The 27,876-nt window shown below is 39.1% G+C and overlaps 1 protein-coding gene across 1 annotated transcript in view; it reads left to right on the top strand.

The window, feature by feature from the left end:
- LOC144598983 (bromodomain and WD repeat-containing protein 1-like) overlaps positions 1-27,876 on the top strand; it is a 75,906-nt gene that overhangs the window by 35,612 nt on the left and 12,418 nt on the right. Inside the window, exons 19-37 of the mRNA XM_078409674.1 lie at positions 571-754; positions 2,235-2,328; positions 3,027-3,170; positions 3,735-3,802; positions 5,721-5,901; positions 6,515-6,628; positions 7,336-7,443; positions 9,288-9,412; positions 10,193-10,275; positions 10,706-10,817; positions 12,951-13,012; positions 14,521-14,676; positions 14,809-14,929; positions 17,321-17,446; positions 19,005-19,083; positions 19,223-19,264; positions 20,822-20,965; positions 23,562-23,708; positions 24,288-24,457. Coding sequence (XP_078265800.1) covers positions 571-754; positions 2,235-2,328; positions 3,027-3,170; positions 3,735-3,802; positions 5,721-5,901; positions 6,515-6,628; positions 7,336-7,443; positions 9,288-9,412; positions 10,193-10,275; positions 10,706-10,817; positions 12,951-13,012; positions 14,521-14,676; positions 14,809-14,929; positions 17,321-17,446; positions 19,005-19,083; positions 19,223-19,264; positions 20,822-20,965; positions 23,562-23,708; positions 24,288-24,457 — 2,260 coding nt within the window. The remainder of the gene's footprint in view (positions 1-570; positions 755-2,234; positions 2,329-3,026; positions 3,171-3,734; positions 3,803-5,720; positions 5,902-6,514; positions 6,629-7,335; positions 7,444-9,287; positions 9,413-10,192; positions 10,276-10,705; positions 10,818-12,950; positions 13,013-14,520; positions 14,677-14,808; positions 14,930-17,320; positions 17,447-19,004; positions 19,084-19,222; positions 19,265-20,821; positions 20,966-23,561; positions 23,709-24,287; positions 24,458-27,876) is intronic.

Genomic DNA, 27,876 nt, shown 5'->3' with positions numbered 1-27,876 from the left:
GAGAAAATATTTCCACTTCAATTAAAAAGAGCAAACATGGGAGCTGAAAATATCAGAAACTGGTCCGTTGAAGAATTTTGGAGATATTTCTTTACTTAGTGGTAACAATTTTTTAACTAGGTGCCACATTCATTGTTGTATTTAAGAGAAGATGATGTCAACATGAGGAAAAAGGGAAGAGTTATATATAGTGGGAAGAAGTAATTGGAATAAGTGGAATTTAAACCACTGCTTTAGTCATCCAGGCAAGTTATCCTCTTTGGATTCTAGATAACCATGTCCTTTTGGTATGTTAAGGAATACTTGGACTGTTGCAACACAAAATGACTAATGTACAAAATAGGTTGGGTCTTGCCTCATGATTTAAAGAAATAAATAGCAGTAAATGATTTATTTCAAGCAGTACGGATTATTTTGGTGGAGTTGTGCCTTGCAAATTATAGAATCTACTTTGTATTCAGTGAATTTTCAGTTAACTGCTTTGCAAAATGTGCTGATATTTGCAGATTAAGTATGATTATCAAATCATTATTTAAAGGCTTTTATTTCCTTATTAATTTTTTTTTCAAGCTGTAAGGAATCCAAGCACTGATATTTTGTCATCACCAAATGTGGGATTACGTCGTAGTGGGCACATTGAAGGTGTTCGTCAGATGCATCACAATGCTCCCCGTAGTCAAATAGCTACAGAAAGAGACATCATGGCCTGGAAACGAAGAGTGGTGGTACCAGAAATACCATCTTGTGTGTACAGGTATGGAAGTATCCAAAATTGTCCACAAAGTGATTTATTCGTTTACCTTGTATAATGGAGAATTTTCTTTTCCTCAAAGTAATGTATTTGCACTGGCTTTTTGCTGAACGGAAAATTCCAAGAATACATCTGTATGTAAATCAAGGAAAAGCTCTTGATATTGTGCACTTATTTTGTCAAGAGCGAGTAATTTCTTCGCAAATTTTCCTAGATCTGAGTGATAATCCAATGTGTCAAGGCTTCGTATAATGTAACTGAGACCTGTGAGGGGACCAGAAAATATTCTGCATGCATAATCCCTCTAGAAAACCTGATTGGCAAAACCATGCTTGCAGCTTTATAATCTGAAAAACTGTCTACGTTAATTATTCTGAATGCCCCCCCTTCAAAACTTAAAATTGAAACAAACAGTTGAAAAATAAAGTTTACGAGTAAAATATATAAAAAACATTTGTTCAAGCACAAATAATTAAAAAACTTAACTTACTCAATTCTTTCCTACTTCTTCGTAGCTCCATTCACGCGAGTGGGCTCTTGCATCATGCTCCAGTTCTCACCTGGTGCAAGATGTTGGGGAAGATGCTCCAGCAGATTTTCTGGGAAATTCCATCTGCTTTGCAAAATTGCTGGCAAACGCAGCCAATTCTGGCCATTGAGTTGCAAATTTTTTCATGGAGACCTATCATAATACAACTTTGGAACTATCAAATGACGAATGGGATTCTATCTGACAGTTTTTTACCTTCCATTATGTTTGTTACAGTAGATGCACAAACAAATAGTTTAACGAGCTTTACATTTCACATTGTAAAAAATTGGTTGACAAGTTCAGTTCACACAATTCTCCAGTTTTGGGTATTGAACATACATTGTAGTCCTACATTTACTGCAACAGAGCAGAATGTGGTATGCAGGGCAGTTAAAAAAAAAAAGGCAGACAACGCTAGAAATGCTCAGTCAGCGAGTCAACATTCATGGAGGGAGAAAAATGGGTTAAATATTACAGGTTGCTGATCATCAATCAGATATTGCCAATTCTGCTACAAACTGAGAGGAATGGCTATCTACATTGTTCAATATTGAGTCTTGCTATTGACCCTGAATTGGATTGATTCACTTTATCTCAAAGTTGTTCTGGTTAGTTCCCTCACATACTTCAACATGCTGGTTTCTTGAAAGTTTACTTTTACTTTTACGATCACTTTTACTTTGGTCACTTCTATGTTTCTTTCAGTTGGAAGAAACTTTGGTTCTTCTGATTTGTTCTTCTCCTTCACTTTCTTCTGACTTTCATCTATCCAGTTATGTTTTCACTGCATGTTCTGATCTCTCCCAGTACAACCCCTCATCCTGAGAACTGTAACCTATCTTGTGCTTCAACATACGTTAAAAAATATATAATTTGATAATCCAATCATGAAATTTGTTGCATGAGTTTTTTTTGTTGATCATTATGCACTAACAGAAATCATGTATTCAGTTTGCAGGAAGATTTTAGGATTGCCAAAAGTGAAGAGGAAATTGCCTTGTATGCAAGAGAGAAGAAAAGACGACCAATGTACTCTGCACAAAGGGTAAATGGTTTAACTATTAAATTACTGGGTTCAAACTGAAGAGCCACTGGAAATCTTCTGTATTACATGTCTCGTTAAGACAAACTCTACTACACCTAATCTCAAAATTATATTTTATTGATTAAATCTAGTGAATTTAGGACTAGATATAGGCTATACCACAATTAAATTAGATCATAATTTTATTAGATATTCAGTATATTCTTCCTCTTCAATCTAGCAATAACATTCTATATCCTTCCCAATGTCATCTGCAGATTCTGATATAGTTCGTTATTCTCACAATCAAATCATTGCTAAATGATGAAAAGCTGAAGCCCGAATACAGAACTGTTTTTTTTTTTATATTCTTCAATCAAATTTCATATTTTTTCTATTTTTAAAGACGCTTTCAATACTAAATTATGAAGTAGCTTTAAAGCTGTTTTTTTGTGTTTTGAGGTAGACTCTTCTATACTGTTTAATAGTTATTTGCTTATAAACCTTGAGCTTGGGCATGGCACACTTTCCCTGCATGCAGCCAATGTTGCTACTGTACAGATTACATCAGCTATGTTGGCGTTTTTCCAAGCTGCTTTTTAAAAATATCCATACGAGTCCTCTCCTGCAATGTTGGGTTCTTTGGTGACTGTCACCCTGTATTGTTGCACATTAGGTTAAAAGGTTTGCAGTGAAAATTTGTTTTCTTATCATTTCAGAATGATTCCTTGGATTCATCTGAACATACAAAAAGAAGAATGAGGGGACGCCGTTGTGGGCCGCGTAAATATCGAACAAGGGCTGCCGTTGAAGAATTGGCTCAGTTTTTCCATGAAGAAGCAGAAGTGGTTAGCTCAGAAGAGGTTAGTGATATTAGTCTTGATCCTTGGTGTAGAAATTTCATTTAATTTGTAGAACAATGAAGTGGTTTTATTTTGTACTCAGTTGAAAACTTATGTTTGCATGCAAGTCTGACAGATGATAGTTGGATCCGAGAAAAGACCAAATGGAAATAAAGTACGAGATAAAAATCGTGAAATTAGCACTCATTAAATATCTGCATTCAGCCACTGTATTTTTAGGCAGAAGAAACCTTATGTATAAACTGCTACTATTTATTAGTGAATAGCTAAATTTGTGACACAAGGAACTGCAGATGCTGGTTTACAAAAAAGACACAAATTGCCAGAGTAACTCAGCAGGTCAGGCAGCATCTCTGAGAGCTTCTCTGGAGTCTGAGGAAAGGTCCCAACCCGAAACATCACCTATCCATATTCTCCAGGGATGCTGCCTGACCCACTGAATTCCCCACACTTTGTGTGCTTCTTTGTAAACAAGCATCTGTAGTTTGTTATTTCCAGCAATGTACTTTATTCAAGTTCAGAGTCAACAAATGAAATAACAATGAAATATTGATTGCCTTTTAGGAAAGTAATTCACTAGAGGGCAGTGGAGGCTCTTCAGAGGAGTGGCAGAGCGAAGGTAACAGCGCAAGGTAACATGGCAAATAATTTAATATGTATTTTTTATGCATTTGCATGGTTTCAAGGTCCGTTTATTGTCACATGTACCAATTAAGGCGCAGTGAAAGTCGATTTACCATACAGCCATACTAAAAAAAAGTGACATGACCCAGAACGACATAAAAGTTAACATAAACATCCACCACAGCAGATTCCCCACATTCCTCACTGATGAAAGGCAATAAAGTAATCTTCCTCTTTATTCTCCCGCGGTCAGGGCAGTCGAACCATTCGCAGTTGAGGCGATCGAAGCCCCCGTGTCGGGGCGATCGAAGACCCTACGTTGGGGCGATTGAAGCGCCCGCAGCTTGGAGCTCCCAAAGTCTGTCTAACCAGGGACCGCGAGTTCCACATTGTTAAAGTCCGCAGGTTCCCGCGTTTGGAGCTTTGAGGTTGATCCCTGGCAAAGGGATCGCGAGCTCCACGATGGTAAGTCCGCAGGCTCCCGTGGTTGGAGCTCCCTGTTGATCTCCAGCAGAGGCCGCCGACTCCTTGATGTTAGGCCGCTGTGCGGACGGAGATACGATACGGAAAAAAATCGCATCTCCGCCGAGGTAAGAGATTTAAAAAAGTCTCCCCTCCGCCCCCCATATAAATCAGGCTGAAGAGCACCAAAAACATACATTTAACACTATTAAAACAACAAAGAAGGAAGGGACAGCCATTGCTGGCGCCACCCGGTGGTCAAACCCATTGTTGCAGATTTAAAAAACTTGCCGTGGAGTACATTAACATAAAAGGTACTTGTACACCAGCATTTTCGAACTGCATTTGATATGGATCCACATTGAGATGATGGGATTCATGATCAAAAGTTTGGCTATAGCAGTAGGATTTTAAGGAGCACTTAAATGATGGAGAGGTGGAGCAGTTTAAAAGAAATTGAGAGAATTTGAGTTTGTAACATTAAATGCTGAAGGCATGGCTCTGAGTAGTGGAGTAATTTTAATATTGGTGGTGGGAGTAGAGGCCAGAATTGTAGAGTGGAGGGATTTTCAGGGTTTGTGGTTTTGGTGGAAATTTAGAAATAAGAAAGGGTGAGGCATGAAGAAATTTGAAAATGAGTTTGAGCAATTTAAAGCTGCAGCTGGAGTCTGCTAAATTACTCCAGCACTTTCTGTCTTTTTCTGTAAACCATCATCTGCAGTTACTTGTTTCTTTCTGGTACAAGTATGTTTTGTCGAACATATTAATAGGTAATTAAGGAGTTATTCTTCAAATGTTTACCTTTCACGCAAAACCATTTCTTTCTAATCATCTTTTGGAATCTTAATCCTGTAACAGAAATATGCCTTTTAGGCAAAAGAGACTGTAGATGCTAAAACCTTGAATCAAAAACAATCTGCTGGAGAACGTAGTGGGTCAGGCTGTATCTGTCAAGAGAAATGGGCAGACAACATTTTGGGTCAGGAGTAAAGGGGAGGTAGCTGGGAGAAGGAGGTGAGGGTATGAGATAGGGCAAGAGATAACAAGTAATGGGAAGATCCAGGTGAGAGGTGGTTTGACAGATGAATCAGGTGGGAGAGAGAAGGGTGAAAATAGTAACCAAGGTTAAAGGTGAAAGTGGAGAAGCCAAAAAGCCTTCAAGTGATTATATTCACAGTAAACCAAACTAGCAGAATGGTGCAAATCTTGAGTTTAATCTGCTGTAAAGTACCATAAATTTGCAATATTATATCAGACTTTCTCTGCTCAGTACATGATTATCCAGAAGCTATACATCTCGCTCTACATCTTCAAGATTTGGAAGACGGGAAAAATAACACAACCTTATCCACTTTCATAAAAAGAAACAAAATATACTTATAAATGTAATTTATGTTCATATAAGATGTTTAACTATCAGACTCTCCCGATGAAAATGAACTAAATTTGCTCATTTGTGTTTAGTGATTCTTCAAGTGATTATTCAGACTGGACAGAAAATGCAGGGAATAATCTTCAACCACCCAAAAGACCAAGCAGACGGCGAGCTCCACGCATACTGAGCAGCTCAGAAGATGAACACGATGATAAAACTAAAGAACCTTGGAATAAAAAGCTAAAGAAACCCAAAGGAAGACCACGAAAGGTAGCTGTAACCTCCTAGTGAGTTTTTTAAAGCCCCTTCGTGGTTTAATGAATTAATAAACTTCCCTGATTCTAAATTAGCAATGCATGACCGCTGGGCTGACTTACATTGTTGAGCCAATTTAATGCATTGTAGTCGATAATATTTCAACTGTATTATTTTCAATCTTTCATGTGTGAGAGGCTATTTTGAAGAAATAGGATAACAAAGAATGCTACCCAACATCGAAAGGAATGCAAATGGAATATAACTGGATCAGCCATGATCTTATTGAATGGAGGAGCAGGCTTGATGGGCCAAGTGAACTACTCTTGCTCCTAATTTGTGTCTTTGCATTTTTGTGCGTTACCAAGAGAGCTTCCTGCAATATATTGAAGAAACCAAAAATGCAAATACTGATGAGGGCTTCAAACAATCTATCTTTCTGACATTGCTCAACATTAATTAATGACTATGTAAGATCACATTTATTATGGACATGGCAGTTCAGAGATTATGTTAATAAGGTATGACTTTTAATAGTAAACATGTTTAGACTTAAAGAAGAAGGCACATTTAGTTTGCTAATTAAATATATTTCCTATAATTTGATTTGTTTCTCCTCACAATGCAGAAACCAAACCTTCCAACTGGTGATAGTTCAATGTTGGAGGAATGGCAACCCACAAAATGGATTACTGACACTATGCCACGCAGGTCACCTTATGTTCCACAGATGGGTGATGAGGTAAGGATGGTTGCATCCACTTATAAACAAACTCAGGTTTTATTTTGACACAGATCACTGGGCGAAATGGCGAAAGACTGCATGTTTACGGGAGTTTTATGGAGAACTGTCAGAGTCATATCTATCATATAAATTCTGGCACTAGGAGTATTCTGAAATTTATCTTTCCATGGTAGTACTTTTGTGGCTTCTTTTACTGACATCAGCACCTTCATGTATTGGCCAGATTTGTTGGAACCACTAACCTATTTCCAGACTTTCTAAATTCTGAGTTCAAATTTTGTAATGTGCATTGTATTTCACATTTAAGTTTTCTGTATTAATCCCATACACCATCAGAATACTAGACTTGTAATTCAGAGTTTAAATCATTTATGCAATGGGCACAGTAACAGTTGCTGTGGAACACCACTTCTCATCAGGTACCAGTGTTAGTGACTTAGTTTAAACCCTTGCCCTTTGCAATCCCTTAATCAATTTGTAATCTGACTCCACAGATTTTGACCTTAAACGTGAAGCTACTACGTGGTATTTTACCAGAATACTATATAAAAAAAACTTCCATGAATTAATAGATTCTATTAATTAATGGGGTTTTTAAAGAAAATTTGGTGTGTTCCTGTTTCTAAAATATATTGATTCTCATGAAATGGAAATTGAGCAATACTTTACATGTTAAACATTATTGGATGGATTTGTTTCAACAGGTTGTTTACTTCCGGCAAGGCCATGAAGCTTATGTTGAAGCTGTTAAAAAGGCCAAAATATACACCATTAGTAAACTCAAGCAGCCATGGCGCAAGATGGAACTTAGGGTAATACTGAACAATAAATTTATAAATTCAGAGTCAAATTTTAGTTCCATTAGTATGTGAGTAATCTAGTTTGAGTAGCTTCAGTGATTACTGCTTGTATTTATATTTTTGCATTGATTTTCACAACTGGAAGGGTTGAGATACAGAGGCATACATTTGTTTCTGGTGGCCATTTTGACATGAGCAAAGTATCACAACAGACTTTCTTATCATGGAGGATATTACATTGTCAGAAGTGGTGCTATTACTCTGCCTGTATAACTAAATTATGCCTTTGTTTTTATCACATCACCCTGTTCTCCCAGCTTTGAAATTTATACTTTCAAGCATCTTCCAGTTTCATCCATCACGTCTCTGATTTAAAATCCTTCACTGTTTAAATGGGATTTCTTTTCCACCTTCCTCAATTAGAAAATTTTCACTGTTGGTAATTTCAACTTTAATCTCAACCGTTCTGGCTGTATCACATTTGATTTAATTGTGCTACTTTCGACTCTAAATGCCACTCTCTGTATTTATGGCCATTTGCTCATGCCATCCCATCTGCTCTTTATTGTAATTATATTCAAAGATAAAACTTAAAAAGCTGTAAATCTAAAATAAACTAGAAATGGCCTAGAAACAATCAGCAGGCCAGGCAGCATCTGTGGAAGGAATGAACACATGATGTTTCAGGTCAGGACCATTCTTCAGACTGATGGACCCCAACCTGAAACCTTGCATGTCCATTTCCATCGCCAGATGCTGCCTGACATGCTGAATTCCTCCTGCAGCTTTTTGGTCAAGATCCTAGCACTTGCAGTCTCTTGTGTCTCCATTTAGCTGCTCCATTGCAAAATATTGTCAAAATATGCCCACTTTAAAGAATTTCTCATCCAACAGGAGTTCTGTGACACCCTCTCACTGTTCCCCCTCTCTCGTCTGTCTATTTCCATCCACAGATGCTGTTTGATGCTCTTGAATTCCTCAAGCAGTTTGTTTTTTTTTTGCTCAGGATTCCAGCAGCTGCAGTCTCTTGTGCCTCTGGAGAGAGAAACAGTAAACATTTCAAATCATAGACCCTTTAGCCTTGAAATATTAATTCTGTTTCTTTTTCCACAGGTGCTGTCTGAGCTGTTGAGGCATCCAGCATTTTATATTGTGATGATAACTTATAAGTCAATCTTTTTTTCTTGTTCTGTTCTTGTTTATTGGCATTCACCCTCCAATCCCCTCCTTTCAATTTCTGCTCCTGGAAAATAAACCTTTAGACTGAAATGTATGAACATACCAGTGATTCTAAAGAGAACTGTTGGTGGGGTTCCTGCAGTTCGTTTATCATCTGGCACATCTGATCTTTCACTCCATTAGTGGACTTGGCACTGAGTTCTGAACAGTGGGGCCAGATGCATTTCAATTTTAGAACATGGTCCTATTAATTTGTAGCAGGACAGTGACAAGTAGTGAGAAATGATTTAACTTTTTCCCTTTCACAACAACACCAGGCACTGCACCCTCTCCTCTCACAGATAAAATTATGAACACCACAGAAATCAAAGATAAGACCTAGGCTTCATTTCCTGATCATTTAAAAATATACTTAGTGTTAAGGCCATTGAAAGAATATATAATGATGTATAATGTCTTTCTTTACTATAGTTGATGAAGTTTTGAAGAATGAAGAGTTTCTGTTAAATCATTTTTTAATGGCAGGATTGTCTCTGTAAATGGGTCTAGATTGTTAACTAGTTAAAACAAAATTTTAGTTTGCACGCATTGAATAGTGTTGAAATGTCTTGAACCTATTACTGTGTCCTTTTTAGGATCTGAATCAAATGTTTTTCTGTTATTTCTGTTTTACCTAGGACCAAGAATTTTTAAAAATAGTCGGTTTAAAATATGAAGTTGGTCCTCCAACACTGTGCTGCCTCAAACTTGCCTTCATCGATCATGATACAGGCAAAATCATGGATAAATCATTTTCAGTGAAGTATGTTACCCATATTTAATGTTCTTGATTAATTGCCTTAGTTTGACAATATTATGCATGAATATGTGTTTTTTAAATGTACTCTTAAAATTAAGAATACAATTACAAATAAAGGCTTAACTAAAAATTTTGTAGAAGTCTACAATTCTAGGCCCCACAGCAATTTTGTGGTTTGGGCCTAAGTCTAAGTGCTGCCACAGTCTCTGCTTCTCTGACTGTGTGCACTTCCCTCCCTTTCTCTGGCTCTCTATTTCACATATCAATATTTTTCCTCGTATAGTTTCTCTGCATTTCAAATTTCTGTCCAATCTCTTCTTTAAGTTTTCTATATTCCTGTAAGTTTTCTGTGACTATTGAAATATCTTGGCATTTAATTTAAACTTTCATTTATTTTTGAACATGCTATCCTGTATGCTCTGCCAAACTATTCTTCTGTTTGAGTCAGATTGAATGACGATAAATATTTTTTGACTAGTGTTTCTATTTAAAGCAGTATCTTCTATAAATTTCAGTACATTTTAAGGTAAAATATGGATTTTATAAAATCATTGAGCTTACTTTAGTGATGCAAAATTGCTATTCAGGAATGATATGCATTGAGCTTTTCCTTTGTCAGATGTAGCAAAAAATGTCTTCACTTTGTGCTCGTAACATATTCCATCCTCTAAGAACATTAACTGTACCACTTCATCTAATTGTCTCAGTATGTGCAGAATTGTCTATTAATCTTGCAGTGACTTTAAATATTGGAAATTAGCGATCAAATGTTTTATATTCCAGGTATCATGACATGCCGGATGTGATTGATTTTCTTATTTTACGTCAATTTTATGACGAAGCCAGAAATAGGAATTGGAAAGCTAGTAAGTCTTATTTATTAATACAACAAAGTTGTAACATTAATTCTGTTTTCTCCTTGGATACTAATTGACTGGTTGAGTGTTTCCAGCATTTTCAATTTTTTTCCAGATTTTATTCATTCCTCTTGCTATTTTTAATTTTTGTTTTAAAAACCCCACAAACAGTGATTTTAAAGTCTAAATTACACCACCCCTCCCTCCCTCCCACTTTCCCCTCACTGACCTTGAGTATGCCTTTGCAGGGTTCTTTGCTCAATAAAAAACTGACAGCAAATGTTTCTTTTTGTTATTGTAGTTCGGTAATCAACATTAAGGAAGACCTTGCTGTGAATATCCCCTCAATCATGTTGAAAATGTAAATGCATTTGATGTTAAGCAGTCTTGAAAGTAAATGTCTTAAGGCTGTTAATGATTCATTATTTTGTTTTCACAGATGACAAATTCCGATCTATAATAGATGATGTTTGGTGGTTTGGGACAGCATTGAATCAGGAACCCTTCCAGGCAGCATATCCAGATAGCCATTTTCAGTGTTACACTGTTTGGTAAGTTGGAAGAAACAATATCTGATTCAAAGTAAATTGCCTCTAAGTGTTCAACTCAAAAATATAAATCAATACTAACAGATATTGTGAAATTCTGAAAATTAATCTGAAGTTAGCTTTGAGCAGATCCCCACTTCCGTTCACTTCTCCACACCTCTGCCAATCATTTTGATGATTGTCCTCTCTCTTTAAAACCCTGGACCAGTGTAATCTTGGCATTTGCTCGCTTTGCAGAGCACAATGCAACACCAAGCTGTTTTCCATACACCCATTGTGTACTTCCATATACCCAATTAACTTGGTGCTATTTAACTGCTGAACTGCTTGAAGATCTTGGTCACTAAGCAGTCTACTGTGGTTATGTATATAATGCATTATTCCTCTCTGATCTCTGTGTCACCTTTAACAGAATTGGTCATAACCACGTCCTCTAACAACTCCCATATATAATTTAGCTCAATGCTTTTAGTCATTTCCAAAAATGACTTTTATCTTGGGATCCTAAAAGATTTTTGACTTTATTTATCTCTTTATTAGTGACACCGTAGCTTTATATTCATGCAGATAACATCAAGTTTTACCCCTTGTAAATAGCTGCGGTCCCAGCACCGAGCTAATCACTGCCTGCCATTCTGAAAGGGACCCATTTTGTCCCCACTCTTTGCTTTCTGTCTGCCAACTAATTTTCTATCCATGTCAGTACCCTACCCCCAACACCATGTGCTCTAATTTTGCCCACTAATCTCCTATGTGGGACCCTGTCGAAGGCTTTCTGAAAGTCAAGGTACACTACATCCACCGGCTCTCCCCTGTCCATTTTCCTAGTTACATCCTCAAAAAATTCCAGAAGATTAGTCAAGCATGATTTCCCCTTCGTAAATCCATGCTGACTGTTACTGCTATCCAAATGCTCCGCAATTTCGTCTTTTATAATTGTCTCCAGCATCTTCCCCACCACTGATGTCAGACTAACTGGTCTATAATTTCCTGTTTTCTCTCTCCCTCCTTTCTTAAAAAGTGGGATAACATTAGCTACCCTCCAATCCACATGAACTGATCCTGAATCTATAGAACATTGGAAAATGATCACCAATACATCCATGATTTCTAGAGCCACTTCCTTAAGTACCCTGGGATGCAGACCAACAGGCCCTAGGGATTTATCAGCCTTCAGTCCCATCAGTCTTCATCAGTCAGTGTATTGAGTATAGAAGTTGGGAGGTCATGTTGCAGTTGTATAAGACGTTGGTGAGACTGCATTTAGAGTACTGTGTTCAGTTCTGGGCACTATGTTATAGGAAAGATGTCAAGTTGGAAAGGATACAGAGAAGATTTATGAGGATGTTGCCAGGACTAGAGGGTCTGAGCTACAGGGATATGTTGAGTAGATTTGGACTTTATTCTCTAGAGCACAGGAGGATGAGGGGTGATCTTATAGAGGTGTATAAAATCATGGGAGGAATAGATCGGGTAGATGCACAGAGTCTCTTACCCAGAGTAGGTGAATCGAGGTCCACAAGACATAGCTTTCAGGTGAAGGGGAAAGATTTAATAGGAATCTGAGGGTCCAAAGACGTGCAGGTATGTAGGTTAATTGACTGGGTAAATGTAAAAATTGTCCCTAGTGTGTGTAGGATAGTGTTAATGTGCGGGGATCCTCAGTAGAATAAATAACCAGCATATCAATTGGAAAATTAAATTTCAGGCTATATGGTGTTTAATTGGTATGGCATTGAAAAGTATGTTCATGTTTTGGAGTGGGACAAACGTCTTGCTATACCTTACATTTTAAAAGGAACTAGACCAAGTGGACCTGTTGGGCCCAAACCTCTCCTGCATTGGTGCAGCACCCCCTCCTCCTCCCCCCCTCCCTCCCATCCTAGGAGATAGATTAAAACTTTAAAATGTGAATAACTTAAAAAAACATAACACCGATTTCAATGAAACTTCTTCCATTAGCACCTAAGGGACGATGGTGAGTAAGGTGGGCCTAAAATTGTCGCACTATTGTGTACTGGTTTGGCTGCAGTTCAGGAACAAACAAACGAGAGTTTTAGTATATAGATGTTTGGAAGAGATCAGAATTTAACAGGATTCATGACCACTAACTTGTATTTTATTTTGTCTCTAAAGCTGGGAGAATAACGAAATTGAGAGGCTCAGTCCTTGGGATATGGAACCCATTTCTGAAAATGGTAATCAGCTAGAATGCTGTTTTAAAGTTACTACTTAAGTATCCCTTTACACATATATGTTAATCCATTTCAAGTTATGTTATTTTACAGGTATAATATTGTAAGTCTTTAAAAGAATGATGACCTTGCATTTCGGCTAACAAAATTGTCTGTGTAACACAAGAGATGTTTATTGTCGTTTTAACGGCAACTTGAATTGTATAGCAATCAAAATTGAAAATACTTAAAACACTCAGCAAGTCAGAAAGCATCTGTGAAAAAAGATACCATTAATGTTTCAGGTCTGGGACTCTTCCTCTGAATAGTGAACCGTTTCTTAGTTCTGGTGAAAGGTTCTAGAGTCAGTCATACAGTACAGAAACAGGCCCTTTGGCCCAACTTGCCCATGCTAACCAAGATGCTCCATCTACACTAGTCCCACCTGCCCGCGTTAGGCTCCTATCCACTAAACCATTCCTATCCATTCCTATCTCCCTCCGTAACTCCCTGGTCTACTCGTCCCTTCCTACCCAAACCACCTCAACCCCGGGCACTTTCCCCTGCAACCGCACGAGATGCAACACCTGTCCCTTTACCTCCCCCCTCAACTCCATCCAAGAACCCAAACAGTCTTTCCAGGTGAGACAAAGGTTCACCTGCACCTCCTCCAACCTCATCTATTGCATCCGCTGCTCTAGATGTCAACTTAATTACATCGGCGAAACCAAGCGCAGGCTCGGCGATCGCTTCGCTCAACACCTGCGCTCGGTCCGCATTGACCAAACTGATCTCCCGGTGGCCGAGCATTTCAACTCCTCCTCCCATTCCCAGTCTGACCTTTCTGTCATGGGCCTCCTCCAGTGCCATAGTGACGCCCACGGGAAATTGGAGGAACAGCACCTCATTTTTCGCCTGGGCAGTTTGCAGCCCAGTGGTATGAACATCGACTTCTCCAACTTTAGATAGTTCCTCTGTCCCTCTCTTCCCCTCCTCCTTCCCAGATCTCCCTCTATATTCCTGTCTCCACCTATATCCTTCCTTTGTCCCACCCCCCTGACATCAGTCTGAAGAAGGGTCTCGACCCGAAACGTCACCCATTCCTTCTCTCCCGAGATGCTGCCTGACCTGCTGAGTTACTCCAGCATTTTGTGAATAAATACCTTCGATTTGTACCAGCATCTGCAGTTATTTTCTTATATTCCTATCCATGTATCTGTCCAAATTAATTTTTTTTTTTTTTACCTTTTACCGTTTCTGTTTCCAAATGATGCGTTTGAAAAGTCCTACTTTGACCTGTACTTTGTCATAAACATTTCCTCTCCACTCATCCTCCACTTCTCTGCAATGCAGGACATGTTTTCCCAATTTTTCAATTCTGACGATGGGTCATTGACTCTGCCCTTCTCCCCCTTGCTGCTTGACTGGCTGAATGCTTCCAGCATTTTGAGTTCCTGTTTTGGGTTTCTAACATCTGCAGTTTTTTTGTTCTAGTTATGTATGCCCCTTTTGTGTTCCTGTTCAATTTGTAGCCCAATATCCTGAAGACCCAAGTGCTGGTGTTTCTGTTACAACAGATGAGCTAGAAGCTCTGCTCTACAAACCTCAAGAAGGGGAGTGGGGTGAAATATCAAGAGATGAAGAATGCGACCGTATTGTCAGGGGCATTGAAGACGTTCTGACACTTGGTATGTTCACTAAAGCATTTGTGTTTTGGACCAATATCATCATTGACACAAAGCACTGCATCGTTTAATGTAATATTGCTCACATGATTCATTCCACACAATGATCTATCTTGGAAATATTTCATTGAACAGATATAACAGCTCCCTTTAAGGATCCTGTGGACCTTCGTGAATATCCTGCATACTGTATGGTGGTTTCTTACCTCACTGACCTCAACACTATCAGAATGAGATTGGAAAATAGGTTTTACAGGTATGTGAATTCCATCCCTTCCTTCACAGCCCCAAAAAATAAATTATTGGGAATAAGTTAGAATTTAAAAAAAAAGAAGGCAATGGCGCGACTAATTATGTCATGCTGTTAAATTGACGTATTTCATGTTCTTCCATGGGTGGAATTTCAAATATGACCATGAATTTTGTTCCATTTTTTGATATAAACATTATCATTTTGATTTTAAAATCACATTTTTAGCATTCATGGAAATGTTTAATACGGCATTACAAATTAAAATAATTAATGAAAGGAAGATGAGTAAACCTAATGCTGCCATTAATGGGTATTTGCAAAACTTTTTTTTTAATTATGCAGACGTTAGAGAACTGATATTCAGCAATATCAAAGGCTTCTTTACCAGGCTTTATGTTCCTTTTGGATAGTATTGCCCATCTTAATTGCACTACCATGATATAAAAATACTTGGAATACTAAAAATTAGGAACGACTATATTTGTTTAAATGCCCAATTAATGGAATGATATGTGGAAGGAGGAGCGGAGAGATAGAAGACTAAAAGTGTTAAAAACACAGGTTGATAAGAAGTATCTAAACTTGTTAGTCCAGCAAATAAACAATAAACAGAAAAACTTGAATTGAAATACAAGTCTTAATAATAATAATAATAATCCATTTATTTTATATAGCGCCTTATCACATGCTCAAAGCGCTTTACAAAGACAATTAACATAGAAACAAACAGACAAACTATCCTGACGGAAAAGCGGCGAATACTCAACGCCAGCGTCCTCTCACGTCAGGGTCCGGCAGTAGACATTAAAAAGCACAAGACACACAGATATAATTTTTTACACAAAACAGCCATCACAGTGATTGCTCTAGGCACACCCTCACTGTGATGGAAGGCAAAGTCTTATCTCCTCCTTGTTCTTCTCCCGTGGTGCCACGAGGTGATCGAGGCTCCCAACTTTTTGAAGCCCCCACCGGGCGATGGAAAGTCCCAGGGCCGAGCCGAGCCGAGCAGGCCGATGAAAGTCCTGAGCCCCCACCGGGCGATGGAAAGTCCCAGGGCCGAGCCGAGCCGAGCAGGCCGATGAAAGTCCTGAGCCCCCACCGGGCGATGGAAAGTCCCAGGGCCGAGCCGAGCAGGGCGATGAGAGTCCTGAGCCCCCACCGGGCGATGGAAAGTGCTGCGGCCGAGCCACGCAGGGCGATGAGAGTCCTGAGCCCCCACCGGGCGATGGAAAGTGCTGCGGCCGGGCCACGCAGGGCGATGAGGGGCCTGCGGGCGGGTTGATCGTACCTCGCGCTTCGGGGCGGTCGAAGCTGCTACGGCTGGAGCTCCCAAAAGCCGGTCGCCAGCCAGGGACCTGCGAACTCCCGATGTTGCGGTCTGCAGGGCCCACGGCCGAAGCCTCCGAGATGGTAAGTCCAGGCCCTGCGACCGGAGTTTTCAAGGTCGATCCCAGCTGGAGGCCGCCGACTCCACGATGTTAGGCCGTAGCGAGAACGGAGATACGACACGGTAAAGGTCGCATCTCCATTGAGGAGGAGATTTGAAAAAAAGGTTTCCCCCAACCCCCCCACCACCCCCCTACATACACAGAATTAAAAATAAAACAAAACGTTCATTTAACAACGACAATGACAAAAAAACGAAAAAAATGTCTTGATTGATAAATTGAGTATCCATGAGAAAGTGATTTTTTTTTTCTTTCAGATTTGGACAGATTGTTTTGTGTATGTGGAGGGTGGGAAATATACCAGCGTTTTATAAACAATAGACAATAGGTGCAGGGAGAGGCCATTTGGCCCTTCGAGCCAGCACCGCCATTCAATGTGATCATGGCTGATCATTCTCAATCAGTACCCCGTTCCTGCCATCTCCCCATACCCCCTGACTCCGCTATCCTTAAGAGCTCTATCCAGCTCGCTCTTGAATGCATTCAGAGAATTGGCCTCCACTGCCTTCTGAGGCAGAGAATTCCACAGATTCACAACTCTCGCTTTAGACTTTAGCTTGATAAGAATTATTTCTCATTGTTGTGGTGAAATATATGATATGGTTGTACTTCGGTACCTTTGGAAGATGTTTTTTTTCTTTTGGATTCATTTCACCACAATTTAGAATCATAAACAATAAACATTTAACTATTTATTGGACTCCTTCAACATGTACTAAGATTTCATTTGCTATAAAAGTAAGGGAATAGGGATGCTTAAATTTAATGCTGTTTATCGTTTTTAAAAAACACACTTGATTTTAAGTGAAATCAATGTTGAAATCATTCAATGATAGTTGTTTTGGTACTTGTATGTTGATGAAATGTACTTAACGTCTGACATTTTTATTATGTTCTTGCATAAGATTTTGAATCTGTTATTTCTGGCTTGTGTAATTTGTAGGAGGATTACTGCTCTTGTGTGGGAGGTGAGGTACGTAGAGCACAATGCACAAACTTTCAATGAACCAGACAGCCCTATTGTTAAATCAGCCAGAAGAATTACTGATCTACTCCTTAAGTTCATTGAGTGAGTAAACTGATTTTTTCCATTAACAATATTTGGATAAGATTCAAATTATACCTTAAAATACTAAATTAATAATTTGTAAATTATTTATACAGCAGAATTGTCAATTGAAATGAAACTAGTTCACAAACATTTTTCAAGGAAAGAAACCTTGCATTGGGTTATATTGTGTTATGTTATGTCTTAAAGTTTGGGTAATACATGGCTACTACTGGAAAGAATAAGCAAATTGCTCTGTTCAGAAATCGGGATTACCTGTATTACTCGCATCAAAAGAGGAACTCTTTTATAGTGCAGGTGCTCCCCGACTTAGGTAAGGGTTACGTTCCGTAAACCCTGACGTAAGTCAGATTTTGTGCAAGTCGAAATTGCCTTAAAACTAGGTAGAAACAAAGAACTCCAAATGCTCACTACTACACAAAATGAAACACAGTACTCTGGAAAACGTGGATAGGTGACGTTACCAGCCAGGATCCACCGCTGCCACCTCCCGTCGCTTTGTCTACTCCACCCCTCACCCTCTACTGCCGCAGCCTTCTCCTCCCCCAGAGTTGCTGAGCTCTTCCAAGGTGGTGGAGGGGGGGAGTGTACAAAGCGATGGCCGACAGGAAGAAGTGGCAGCTAGTGAGAGGGGAGGGGAGCCCCAAGGTGACTGAGCCCGTCCTGTCGATGGTGGCGGCCTGAAGAAAGCGCTGTCGGCCAGGGAGTATAAATGTGAGCCGCAGCAACAGCCGCATCAACCAGACACTTCGGCAGCAGGTAAAGAATGGCTTGCTGTGGTGCACATTATGGAAGATGTCAGCGACTCGGTCGGGAGGAGCACTCCCTCACCTCCCTCATTCTCGCTTGCCTTTCCAATGTCGTACCGAACGTGGACGACACTTTTATATCTATTAGGCGGACGGAAAGCCCTCACCATCATCCCATTGCAATAAAACAGATCATTCAGGAAACAAGACAACCTAAAAAAATGTGAATTGTTTACATATGTGCGAGTTTATGGTAACTTGCTATTATGTAAGTCGGGAAGTACTTGTGGGAAGCGTATGATCAATCGGTGATTACACTATGACTCTGACTCCAGACAGAGGAAAATGTAGATACTCCTAACTGCCCTCTGAAATTATATTGCAAAGCACATGGTTGCATCGTGACTGCTATGGTAATTTAGATATAGGATTAAACCAGATGCATGAAGCTAAGCATTGTATTCGGATGGAGCAAATTTGCTCCCAACCCTAGTTGATGTCCAAAGACCATTCATTCATGGGACTGATGTATCAATGGGGAAAGCTATTCTGCTTTCCAGTCAAACAAACAACATGATGGAATCACAAAATCATACCATACAGACACATGGAAGACTCTCCCATTGCAATTCTTGTCTCTTTGGCAAGACAGAGCCATCAGATGTGAAATACAGGATATCAAGAAATAATGATGCTGGTTGTAGAGAAGTCAGAGGAGCAGACAATACCCCAACTGCAGATATGACAGCTTGTGTTCTCGAATCAACTTTAGCTAATATGTTTAAAATGTGGCACATTTTTTATTTCAGGGATATAGATTGTTATGATATTTTTGAGATTTGGCATACTATGGAGAACTGTTCACTGGACTCTGAAGAAGAGGATGAGGTACAGAATAATTTTTTTAAATCATAATATTTATAACTGATTTTGGTTTATCCTGGTAAAATAGAAATTTTCAATGTATATTCCCAAATGAAAAAGACATGAAGATATTACTGATGTTCTAATGTCATCTGATTTTCAGGGTGATAATACAGCCAATGTTGCAGGAACATCTACTCAGAGAGTGAGTAACATAGATACTGATTCTGCTGCTAAATATTTAACTATTAATTTGGTAGGTTTGGAGTAGTCTGCTTCTGCAGTGGATTCCTGAAAATATCACTATTTGGCTTTTGGGCGATTACCTAATTTTTATTGTTCGGTGGCAGCAGTTTTCGATTTTATATCTGGGTATTGAGAGGACATGAAGAACACTTGCAGTAGTTAATCAGGTAGCAGTATTTGCTGTCCATATTGCTGAATGTTGCAAGTGGACTTTGAACCACATGGGGAACAAAACAGTGCCATGGTGCAGTGGTTAAGTTACTGAATTAGTATCTAGAGGTCTGAACTATTGATCTGGATTCGGAAGTTTGAATCTCATCACAACAACCGGGGAATTTTAAATTAAAAAAAAATTCTGTATTTAGAATGAACTATCAATATTGATGACAATCAAATATATCTAGAAAAAGGACTATCAGTGTTGACAACCCAACGACTGAATTGTCTTTAAAAAAAAATGCTTATCTGTTTGCTTGAAGGAAAGAAGTTTAATGTTCTTATCTTGGTATGGTATGCTTGCTTTCATTTGTTGGGGCATTGCGATAAGCTTCAGGAAGTCATGATACCGTTTTATAGGACTTTGGTTAGGTCACATTTGGAGTATTGTGTACAGTTCTGTTCGCCCAATTATAGGAAGGATGTGGTGGCGTGCAGAAGAGGTTGACCTGGATTTCAAGGTCAACCTATAAGGAGAGGTTGGACAAACATGGTTTTTCTGGAGCATCGGAGACTGATGGGAAACCTGATAGAAGTATATAAAATTATGAAAGACATAGATAGGGTAGACGGTCAGAACCTTTTTCCCCAGGGTGGGAATGTCAAAGACTAGAGGTTTTTAAAGTGAGAAGAGAAAAGTTGAAAGGAGATGTGTGAGAGTGGTGCGTGCCTGGATCATGCTGCAGGGAGGGTGGACACAGATACGATGGTATCATTTACAAAGCTTTTGGATAGGCACATGAAAATGCTGGGAATGGAGGGGCATGAAACATATGCAGACTGATGAGAGTAGTTAAGCTTGGCATCATGTTCAGCACAGAAATTGTGTGCAGAAGGGTCTATTCCTGTGCTGTACTTTACCATGTTCTATATTCATCAGGAGTCTGCAGCAGTTTGGTTGAACTCCATTCCATTTTAAAATGCCACTCTGTTCAGGGACTGAATAGTAAATACTGACTTAGCTGGCCACACCATCAATCAATAAATGCATGTTTAAAAATTGTAAATTGACTATATTAAACTTAATTTATTTAACAGTTCCTAGATGCTAATTGTTGTTCAAGGATATATTTTCATTAAAAAAAAATGTGGATGATTTTGCCTCCAATTAAATAAAGCAGGGTTAATTGTAGCAATATATTTTGTAAGTTAGCTCTGGGCTTCATGATTCTAAAAGGTCAGTCAAGAGTTGTAATTTTTTTTTCTTTCTGAATCTCATGATATAAAAATTACTGTGTTGATTGTATCTTATTATGTGCATTGATGCATTGATTACTTTGATCTATTTTATTCCCTTAAGAATCACCCAAGACATGAATTAGATGGGAGCGTGATCTGTGATGTCAATGCATGGAAAACTCAGTGCAGAGAGCTGGTGGAAGTCCTGTTTCAGTGTGAAGATTCTGAACCATTCAGGCAGCCTGTGGACCTCGCTGAATATCCAGTAGGTCAAGTGTGTAGAAAGGAACTGCAGATGCTGGTTTAAATCGAAGATAGATATAAAATGCTGGAGTAACACAGCACGACAGGCAGCATCTCTGGCGAGAAGGAATGGGTGATGTTTTGGGTCGGGTCCATCAGTGCGAAGAAGGGTCTAGATCCAAAACATCACCCATTCCTTCTCTCCAGAGATGCTGCCTGTCCCGCTGAGTTACTCCAACATTTTGTGTCTATCCAGTAGGTTAATTCAGACTCCAATATGCATGCTAATTGAAGAATCTTATCTCTGCATCATAGCAAATTCAATAAATCATATCATCATATCATATATATACAGCAACAGGCCTTTTCGGCCCACCAAGTCCGTGCCGCCCAGCGATCCCCGTACATTAACACTATCCTACACCCACTAGGGACAATTTTTACATTTACCCAGCCAATTCCACACTTTTTCAAAAATGCAAATTCTGTCAAAAAACCATTGTGAGCCTGCTGCAATAAGAAGACGGGTTTGAGCACCAGATATACTTGGGATTTGGATTTGTTTTACCTGACTGAAACTCTTAAGCTTTCATTTGCAATATTTTAGTCAATTTATCGTAATATTAGTTGTTTTTATTTATTGAATACAAGTTTAACAAGGCAAGCCAATTTTACCCTAAAGGAAACAGCAATGCAAATTATTCAAGAGGACCAATTATTGGCTATTTTTCAGAACACCTGAACTGATAGACATGTTAATTTTGGTTAATTGCAAAGATTTCTTCAAGATTTGATGTGTCTATACACCATTTAGAGATGAAATTGAGGAAGGTGATGAAGATTTGAAATTCCCCTAGAATAGACACACATATCATGATGTGAGATTAATCTGCACCCATTGATTCAGTGTGGGTGAATTGACTACGACAATGAGTTTGGCATGTAACTAGCAAAACAAAATCATGCTCTTGGTTAGTTGCATGCATCAACAAGGGACCCAAATTTATAAACACATGTTAAGCGCAGCGGTAGAGTTGCTGCTTTACAGCGAATGCAGCAGCGCCGGAGACTCAGGTTCGATCCTGACTACGGGTGCTGCACTGTAAGGAGTTTGTACGTTCTCCCCGTGACCTGCGTGGGTTTTCTCCGAGATCTTCGGTTTCCTCCCACACTCCAAAGGACGTACAGGTATGTAGGTTAATTGGCTGGGTAAATGTAAAAATTGTCCCTAGTGGGTGTAGGATAGTGTTAATGTATGGGGATCACTGGGCAGCACGGACTTGGAGGGCCGAAAAGGCCTGTTTCCGGCTGTATATATATGATATGATATAAGGTTCAGCCTGCACGTTCTGGAAGTGGGCTATGTGCTTTGTGGGAAGACCAGATGCTGGTATTTAGGTAAGAAGTGACATGAAGAAGTAAAGAATAGCAGGAGAGAGGAGTGATCATCATTGCCTTCAGACTCTGCAGGAAGAAGTAAAGTATCCTTGCGGGCCATCTAGACATATCCTCGAGAGATTTGGAGCAAATGGTCATGAAGATAAATGTTCGGATCAAAACATAGTTGTGAGCTTTCAGTCGGTGAAAGTATCTTCAAATAATATATCTTACCAACTGTACTATTATCTGCATACTACTCAATAAACCACATCTCATGATTCCTCTTTAATCGCTAGTTGTCAGGTCTTATACCAAAAACATATTTCACTTCATCCTTCCACACTTGGTATTACTTAACACCCACACCCAGATATCAAAGTTGCATAAAGGGTCAGACTTTCAACATCATCCAAGCTGATGGCACAATATTTGTTGACATGCTATGCTATGTCAAAGTCACGTTACCAATAGGAACAGGCAATATTTGCGCACAGTGGGTCCTATTTTGGTTTGCAAGTGGTATCATTGTAGTCAAATATTAGTGCCCATCGAACCCAATTTTTGCACCCATTGCATTTTCACATCTGTCGACAAGTAAAATAGTAGAAACTGGGTATTGATGTCAAAACAAATCAATTGATGAACATGCCAGTTCATTTGTAGTGAAGAGATTAAAGTTTAAGGAGATGAACATCCTTCCGAACCAATAAATACATTATTTATGGCTGGATATTTTGGGTGTGGATTTCTCCAATTTCTGATGGTCGCATGAAAATGTGACCTAATGTTTTTAGGAACTGGAAATATAAAGTATCTTGTGACTTCCATTTCAAAACATTTTAATTTTTCTCTACCACCAAACAATCTGCTAGAGGAACTCTGGGTTGAGCAGCAATTGTGGGTAAAAAGAAATAGTCGGATACTTACCTGTACTTTGTTTGGACTAGTTTGAGAGATTTTTGAAAATTCCTACGAGTTCTTGTTTCAGTTGGAGAACATCTTCTAAATTCAATGATTATACCTTGTTACCAAATATTTCGTGGAAATGGCAATGTGTTGAGACTTTTGGTCTTGTTATTAGATAAGATGATGTGTGGACTTTTACATTGCTATTTAAATGTTGCCGTTTTCTTAAAGTTGAATTGAAAATAATGAATATATTTTATTGTTAGGTAGGAGAAATTATAGACTTTTCTGGTGTTTGGCTTTGACATTTTGATTATCTGAATTATATTTAGGATTACAGGAATATTATACACACTCCAATGGACTTGGAAACTGTAAAAGAAGCATTAGAAACTTATGAAAGTCCTGCAGATCTTTCCAAAGATGTGCGATTAATCTTCAGCAATGCTAAAGCTTATTCCCCAAACAAAAAGTCTAAGGTAAGCGGAATAAACATTGTTATTTGCATGCATTAAAAAAATTACTTAAGATAAAATCCAACAGTTGTAAAAGGCATCGTTGCCACTCATTAGTGAATTACACGTCAAAGAGCTAATCTTGCAAGGAGCTAATCTAGGAGATTTTGGAGGGAATTATAGAGAAAATCTGCAAACAAACAGCACCTGGGGTTAGATCAAAGCCTGGTATTTGGAATTGTAAGGCTGTAACAACAATGATATTGATACTTCACTTTTGAAATTTCCTCTTCCCTATTTTGGTCAATATGTATAGAATACTTTTAAGATGAAGCCTGTAATTATGGATGATCAGCCATGATCACAATAAATGGCAGTGCTGGCTCCAAGGGCCAAATGGCTGCCTCCTGCACCTATTTTCTATGTTTCTATATGGAGCCATATTTGTTATGAATTTGTACTCTAAAGAGAGAGAGAGAGGAAGAAAAAACATTTCATATTAATTTTGAAAGAATTATGTAATGATTGATTGATTGATTATGAAATTGCTGACCTATGATTCATACCTTTTTAAGAGAGCAATCTTCTTCTCCCAACAAATAGATATATAGCATGACTCTGAGATTGTCTGCATTTTTTGAGAACCAAATTCGAAAAATTATCTCTGATTATAAAACTGCTCAAAACTACAATAAAAGGAATCAGCACAAATGGAGATGCAAGAAACGGATACATAGTTCCGATGCCTCCAGGTCAAGTAGCAGAGCCTCCAGGTATGATATTTGCAGTCCAATATTTTATTTTAACATATTTTATAGATTAAGCTTGTCATTTAAAAAAAAAATCTTGATGTTGAACTGCTAACATTCCATAGAAATCTCAGAGCTATGACGCTGGCAAACCTGGGGGGCCAAGGCTAACTCTATTACATCAATTTATGGAGTACATTATGGTGTCTTGTTGCATCTTATTGTTAAGAAACTTAAGGTGTAATGAATTTTTAAAAAGTCCTTCAGAAATGTGGGATTTTTCAAATATTTCATTTTAATTCCTTGCAACATTACTATACTATACTGATTACATTAAAGCACATCTGCAATCTAATGAATTCTGATCATTCAGCATCAAAGGTGAGGTTTGCCATGTCCCTATCCTTTCACTGTAGTACCGGTTCCTGCACTACCTGTTTGTCAGGGCTCCAGATCCTGTGCTTCCTTCCAACTTGCCTGCAATGGTTGAAAGTTTATTGGCATACTGTGAAACTTTATTTTAAAGTGAACTTTGAGGCAGCACCGTGGCACGGATGGTAGAGTTACTCCCTCACAGCGCCAAAGACCTTGTTTGATTCTGACCTCGGGTGCAGTTTGTGTGTAGTTTGCACATTCTCCATTTTTCAGTCAGAGTTGTGAATCTGTGGAATTTTCTGCCTCAGAAGGCAGTGGAGGCCAATTCTCTGAATGCATTCAAGAGAGAGCTGGATAGAGCTCTTAAGGATAGCGGAGTCAGGGGGTATGGGGAGAAGGCAGGAACGGGGTACTGATTGAGAATGATCAGCCATGATCACATTGAATGGCGGTGCTGGCTCGAAGAGCCGAATGGCCTCCTCCTGCACCTATTGTCTATTGTCTATTGTCCATGTGACTGCATGATTTCTTCCAGGTGCTCAGGTTTCCTCCCACATCCTGAAGACATGTGGGTTTGTAGGTTAATTCTGTAATTTGCCCCTTGTGTGTAGGGAGTGATTGAGAAAGTGGGATAGCATCGAACTAGTGTGGACGAGTGATCAAGGTTCAGTGGCTCGGTGGGCCGAAGGCCTGATTCCATGCAGTATCCCTAAACTAAACTTAAAATTTTTTTTTTGGGTATTAATAGAAATAATATTTAATCGTCTGGAAAATTTGCTGGCCTGGCATTGCTAAAGTACTGAATGTACTAAAATTAATTTCCATTACTGACAGAAGTATGGAATACATTGTTGCTAAATGAGACAGATGTCAATTATACCTCAGATTTTTTAAATCAAAATAATTAATCTCGGGTTACAATTGATGGAAAAGGCAGGTTGTGATAAATAGCCTTGAAAGAAAACCAATATATGTACAAAGAATGTATTGTACACAACGGATGAGAAGAAAATATTCTGACCAAGAGTCTTAAATAGAATATTTCAGGATTCACAAATGAAGATTTTGGGAAAAATGTATATGACTTTATAAGGGAACGATCAATGGAATCTACAGCGCCCTCCATAATGTTTGGGACAAAGACCCATCATTTATTTATTTGCCTCTACTCCACAATTTGAGATTTGTAATTGAAAAAAATCACATGTGGTTAAAGTGAACATTGTCAGATTTTAATAAAGGGTATTTTTATACATTTTGGTTTCACCATGTAGAAATTACAGCAGTGTTTGTACATGGTCCCCATCCACCCCATTTCAGGGCACCATAATGTTTGGGATACAGCAATGTCATGTAAATAAAAGTAGTCATGTTTAGTATTTTGTTGCATATCCTTTGCATGCATCACCAGTTGCTGGGTGTCTTCTCTGGCGATGCTTTGCCAGGGCTGTATTGCAGCCATCTTTAGCTTATGCTTGTTTTGGGGGCTAGTCACCTTCAGTCTTCTCTTCAGCATATAAAATGAATGAATGAATAAGTTTATTGGCCAAGTATGTACATATACAAGGAATGTGCCTTGGTGCTTTGCTCACAAATGACAACACAAACATACAGTTAACAATTAAGAATGGAGCATAAACACATCAAAACAATAAGGATACAACATTACTGTCTAAACATGTGGGTGAAAATAAACCAGAGCAAAAAAGAGACTACAGACTTTGGTTATTGAGTAGAACTACTACTCGTGGAAAAAAGCTGTTTTTAAGTCTGGCTGTGGCTGCTTTGACAGTCCAGAGTCGCCTTCCAGAGGGAAGTGATTCAAAGATTTTGTGGCCAGGGTGAGAGGGGTCAGAGATGATCTTGCCCACTCGCTTCCTGGCCCTTGCAGTGTACAGTTCATCAATGGGGGGGAAGGTTGCAGCCAACAACCTTCTTAGCTGATCGAACGATCTGTTGCACCCTCCAAATGTCGTGCTTGGTGGCTGAGCCAAAACAGACCATGATGGAGAAGGTGAGGACCGACTCAATGATAGCAGTATAGAATTGGACCATCATTGCCTGTGGCAGATTGTGTTTCCTCAGTTGCCGCAGGAAGTACATCCTCTGTTGGGCCTTTTTGACTGTGGAGTCGATGGTGGCCCCCCATTGAAGGTCCCTGCAGATGATGGTTCCAAGGAATTTAAATGACTCCACAGATGTGACTGTGGTGGTGTTGTTGATGGTGAGTGGGGGGAGGGGAGAGGAAGCTCTTCGAAAGTCTACAATTAGTTCCACTAATTGAATGCTCAATTGGGTTCAGATGGGGTGATTGATTTGGCCATTCAATAATTGACCATTTATTAGCTTTGAAAAACTCCTTTGTTGCTTTAGCAGTATGTTTGGGATCATTGTCTTGCTGTAGAATGAACCGCCGGCCAATGAGTTTTGAGGCATTTGTTTGAACTTGAGCAGATAGGATGTGTCTATACGCTTTAGAATTCATTATGCTACTACCATCAGCAGTTGTATCATCAATGAAGATAAGTGAGCCACTACCTTCATCAGCCATACATGCCCAGGCCATAACACCCCTACTGTTTCACAGATGAGGTGGTATGCTTTGGATCTTGGGCAATTCCTTCTCTCCTCCATACTTTGCTCTTGCCATCACTGATATAAGTTAATCTTTGTCTCATCTGTCCACAAGACCTTTTTCCAGAACTGTGGTTGCTTTTTAAGTACTGCTTGGCAAACCGTAACCTGGCCATCCTATTTTTGCGGCTAACCTGTGGTTTGCATCTTGCAGTGTAGCCTCTGTATTTCTGTTCATGATGTCTTCTGTGGACAGTGGTCATTGACAAATCCACACCTGACCCCTGAAGAGTGTTTCTGATTTGTTGAGGTGTTTGGGGATTTTTCTTTATTATAGAGAGAATTCTTCTGTCATCAGCTGTGGAGGTTGTCTTGGCCTGCCAGTCCCTTTGTGATTAGTAAGCTCACCAGTGCTCTCTTTCTTCTTAATGATGTTCCAAACAGTTGATTTTGGTAAACCTAAGGTTTGGCTGATGTCTCCAACAGTTTTATTC

Source organism: Rhinoraja longicauda, chromosome 12 (assembly GCF_053455715.1).
Source record: "Rhinoraja longicauda isolate Sanriku21f chromosome 12, sRhiLon1.1, whole genome shotgun sequence".
NCBI lineage: Eukaryota > Metazoa > Chordata > Chondrichthyes > Rajiformes > Arhynchobatidae > Rhinoraja > Rhinoraja longicauda.
This window is presented reverse-complemented; position numbering and strand designations above follow the sequence as displayed.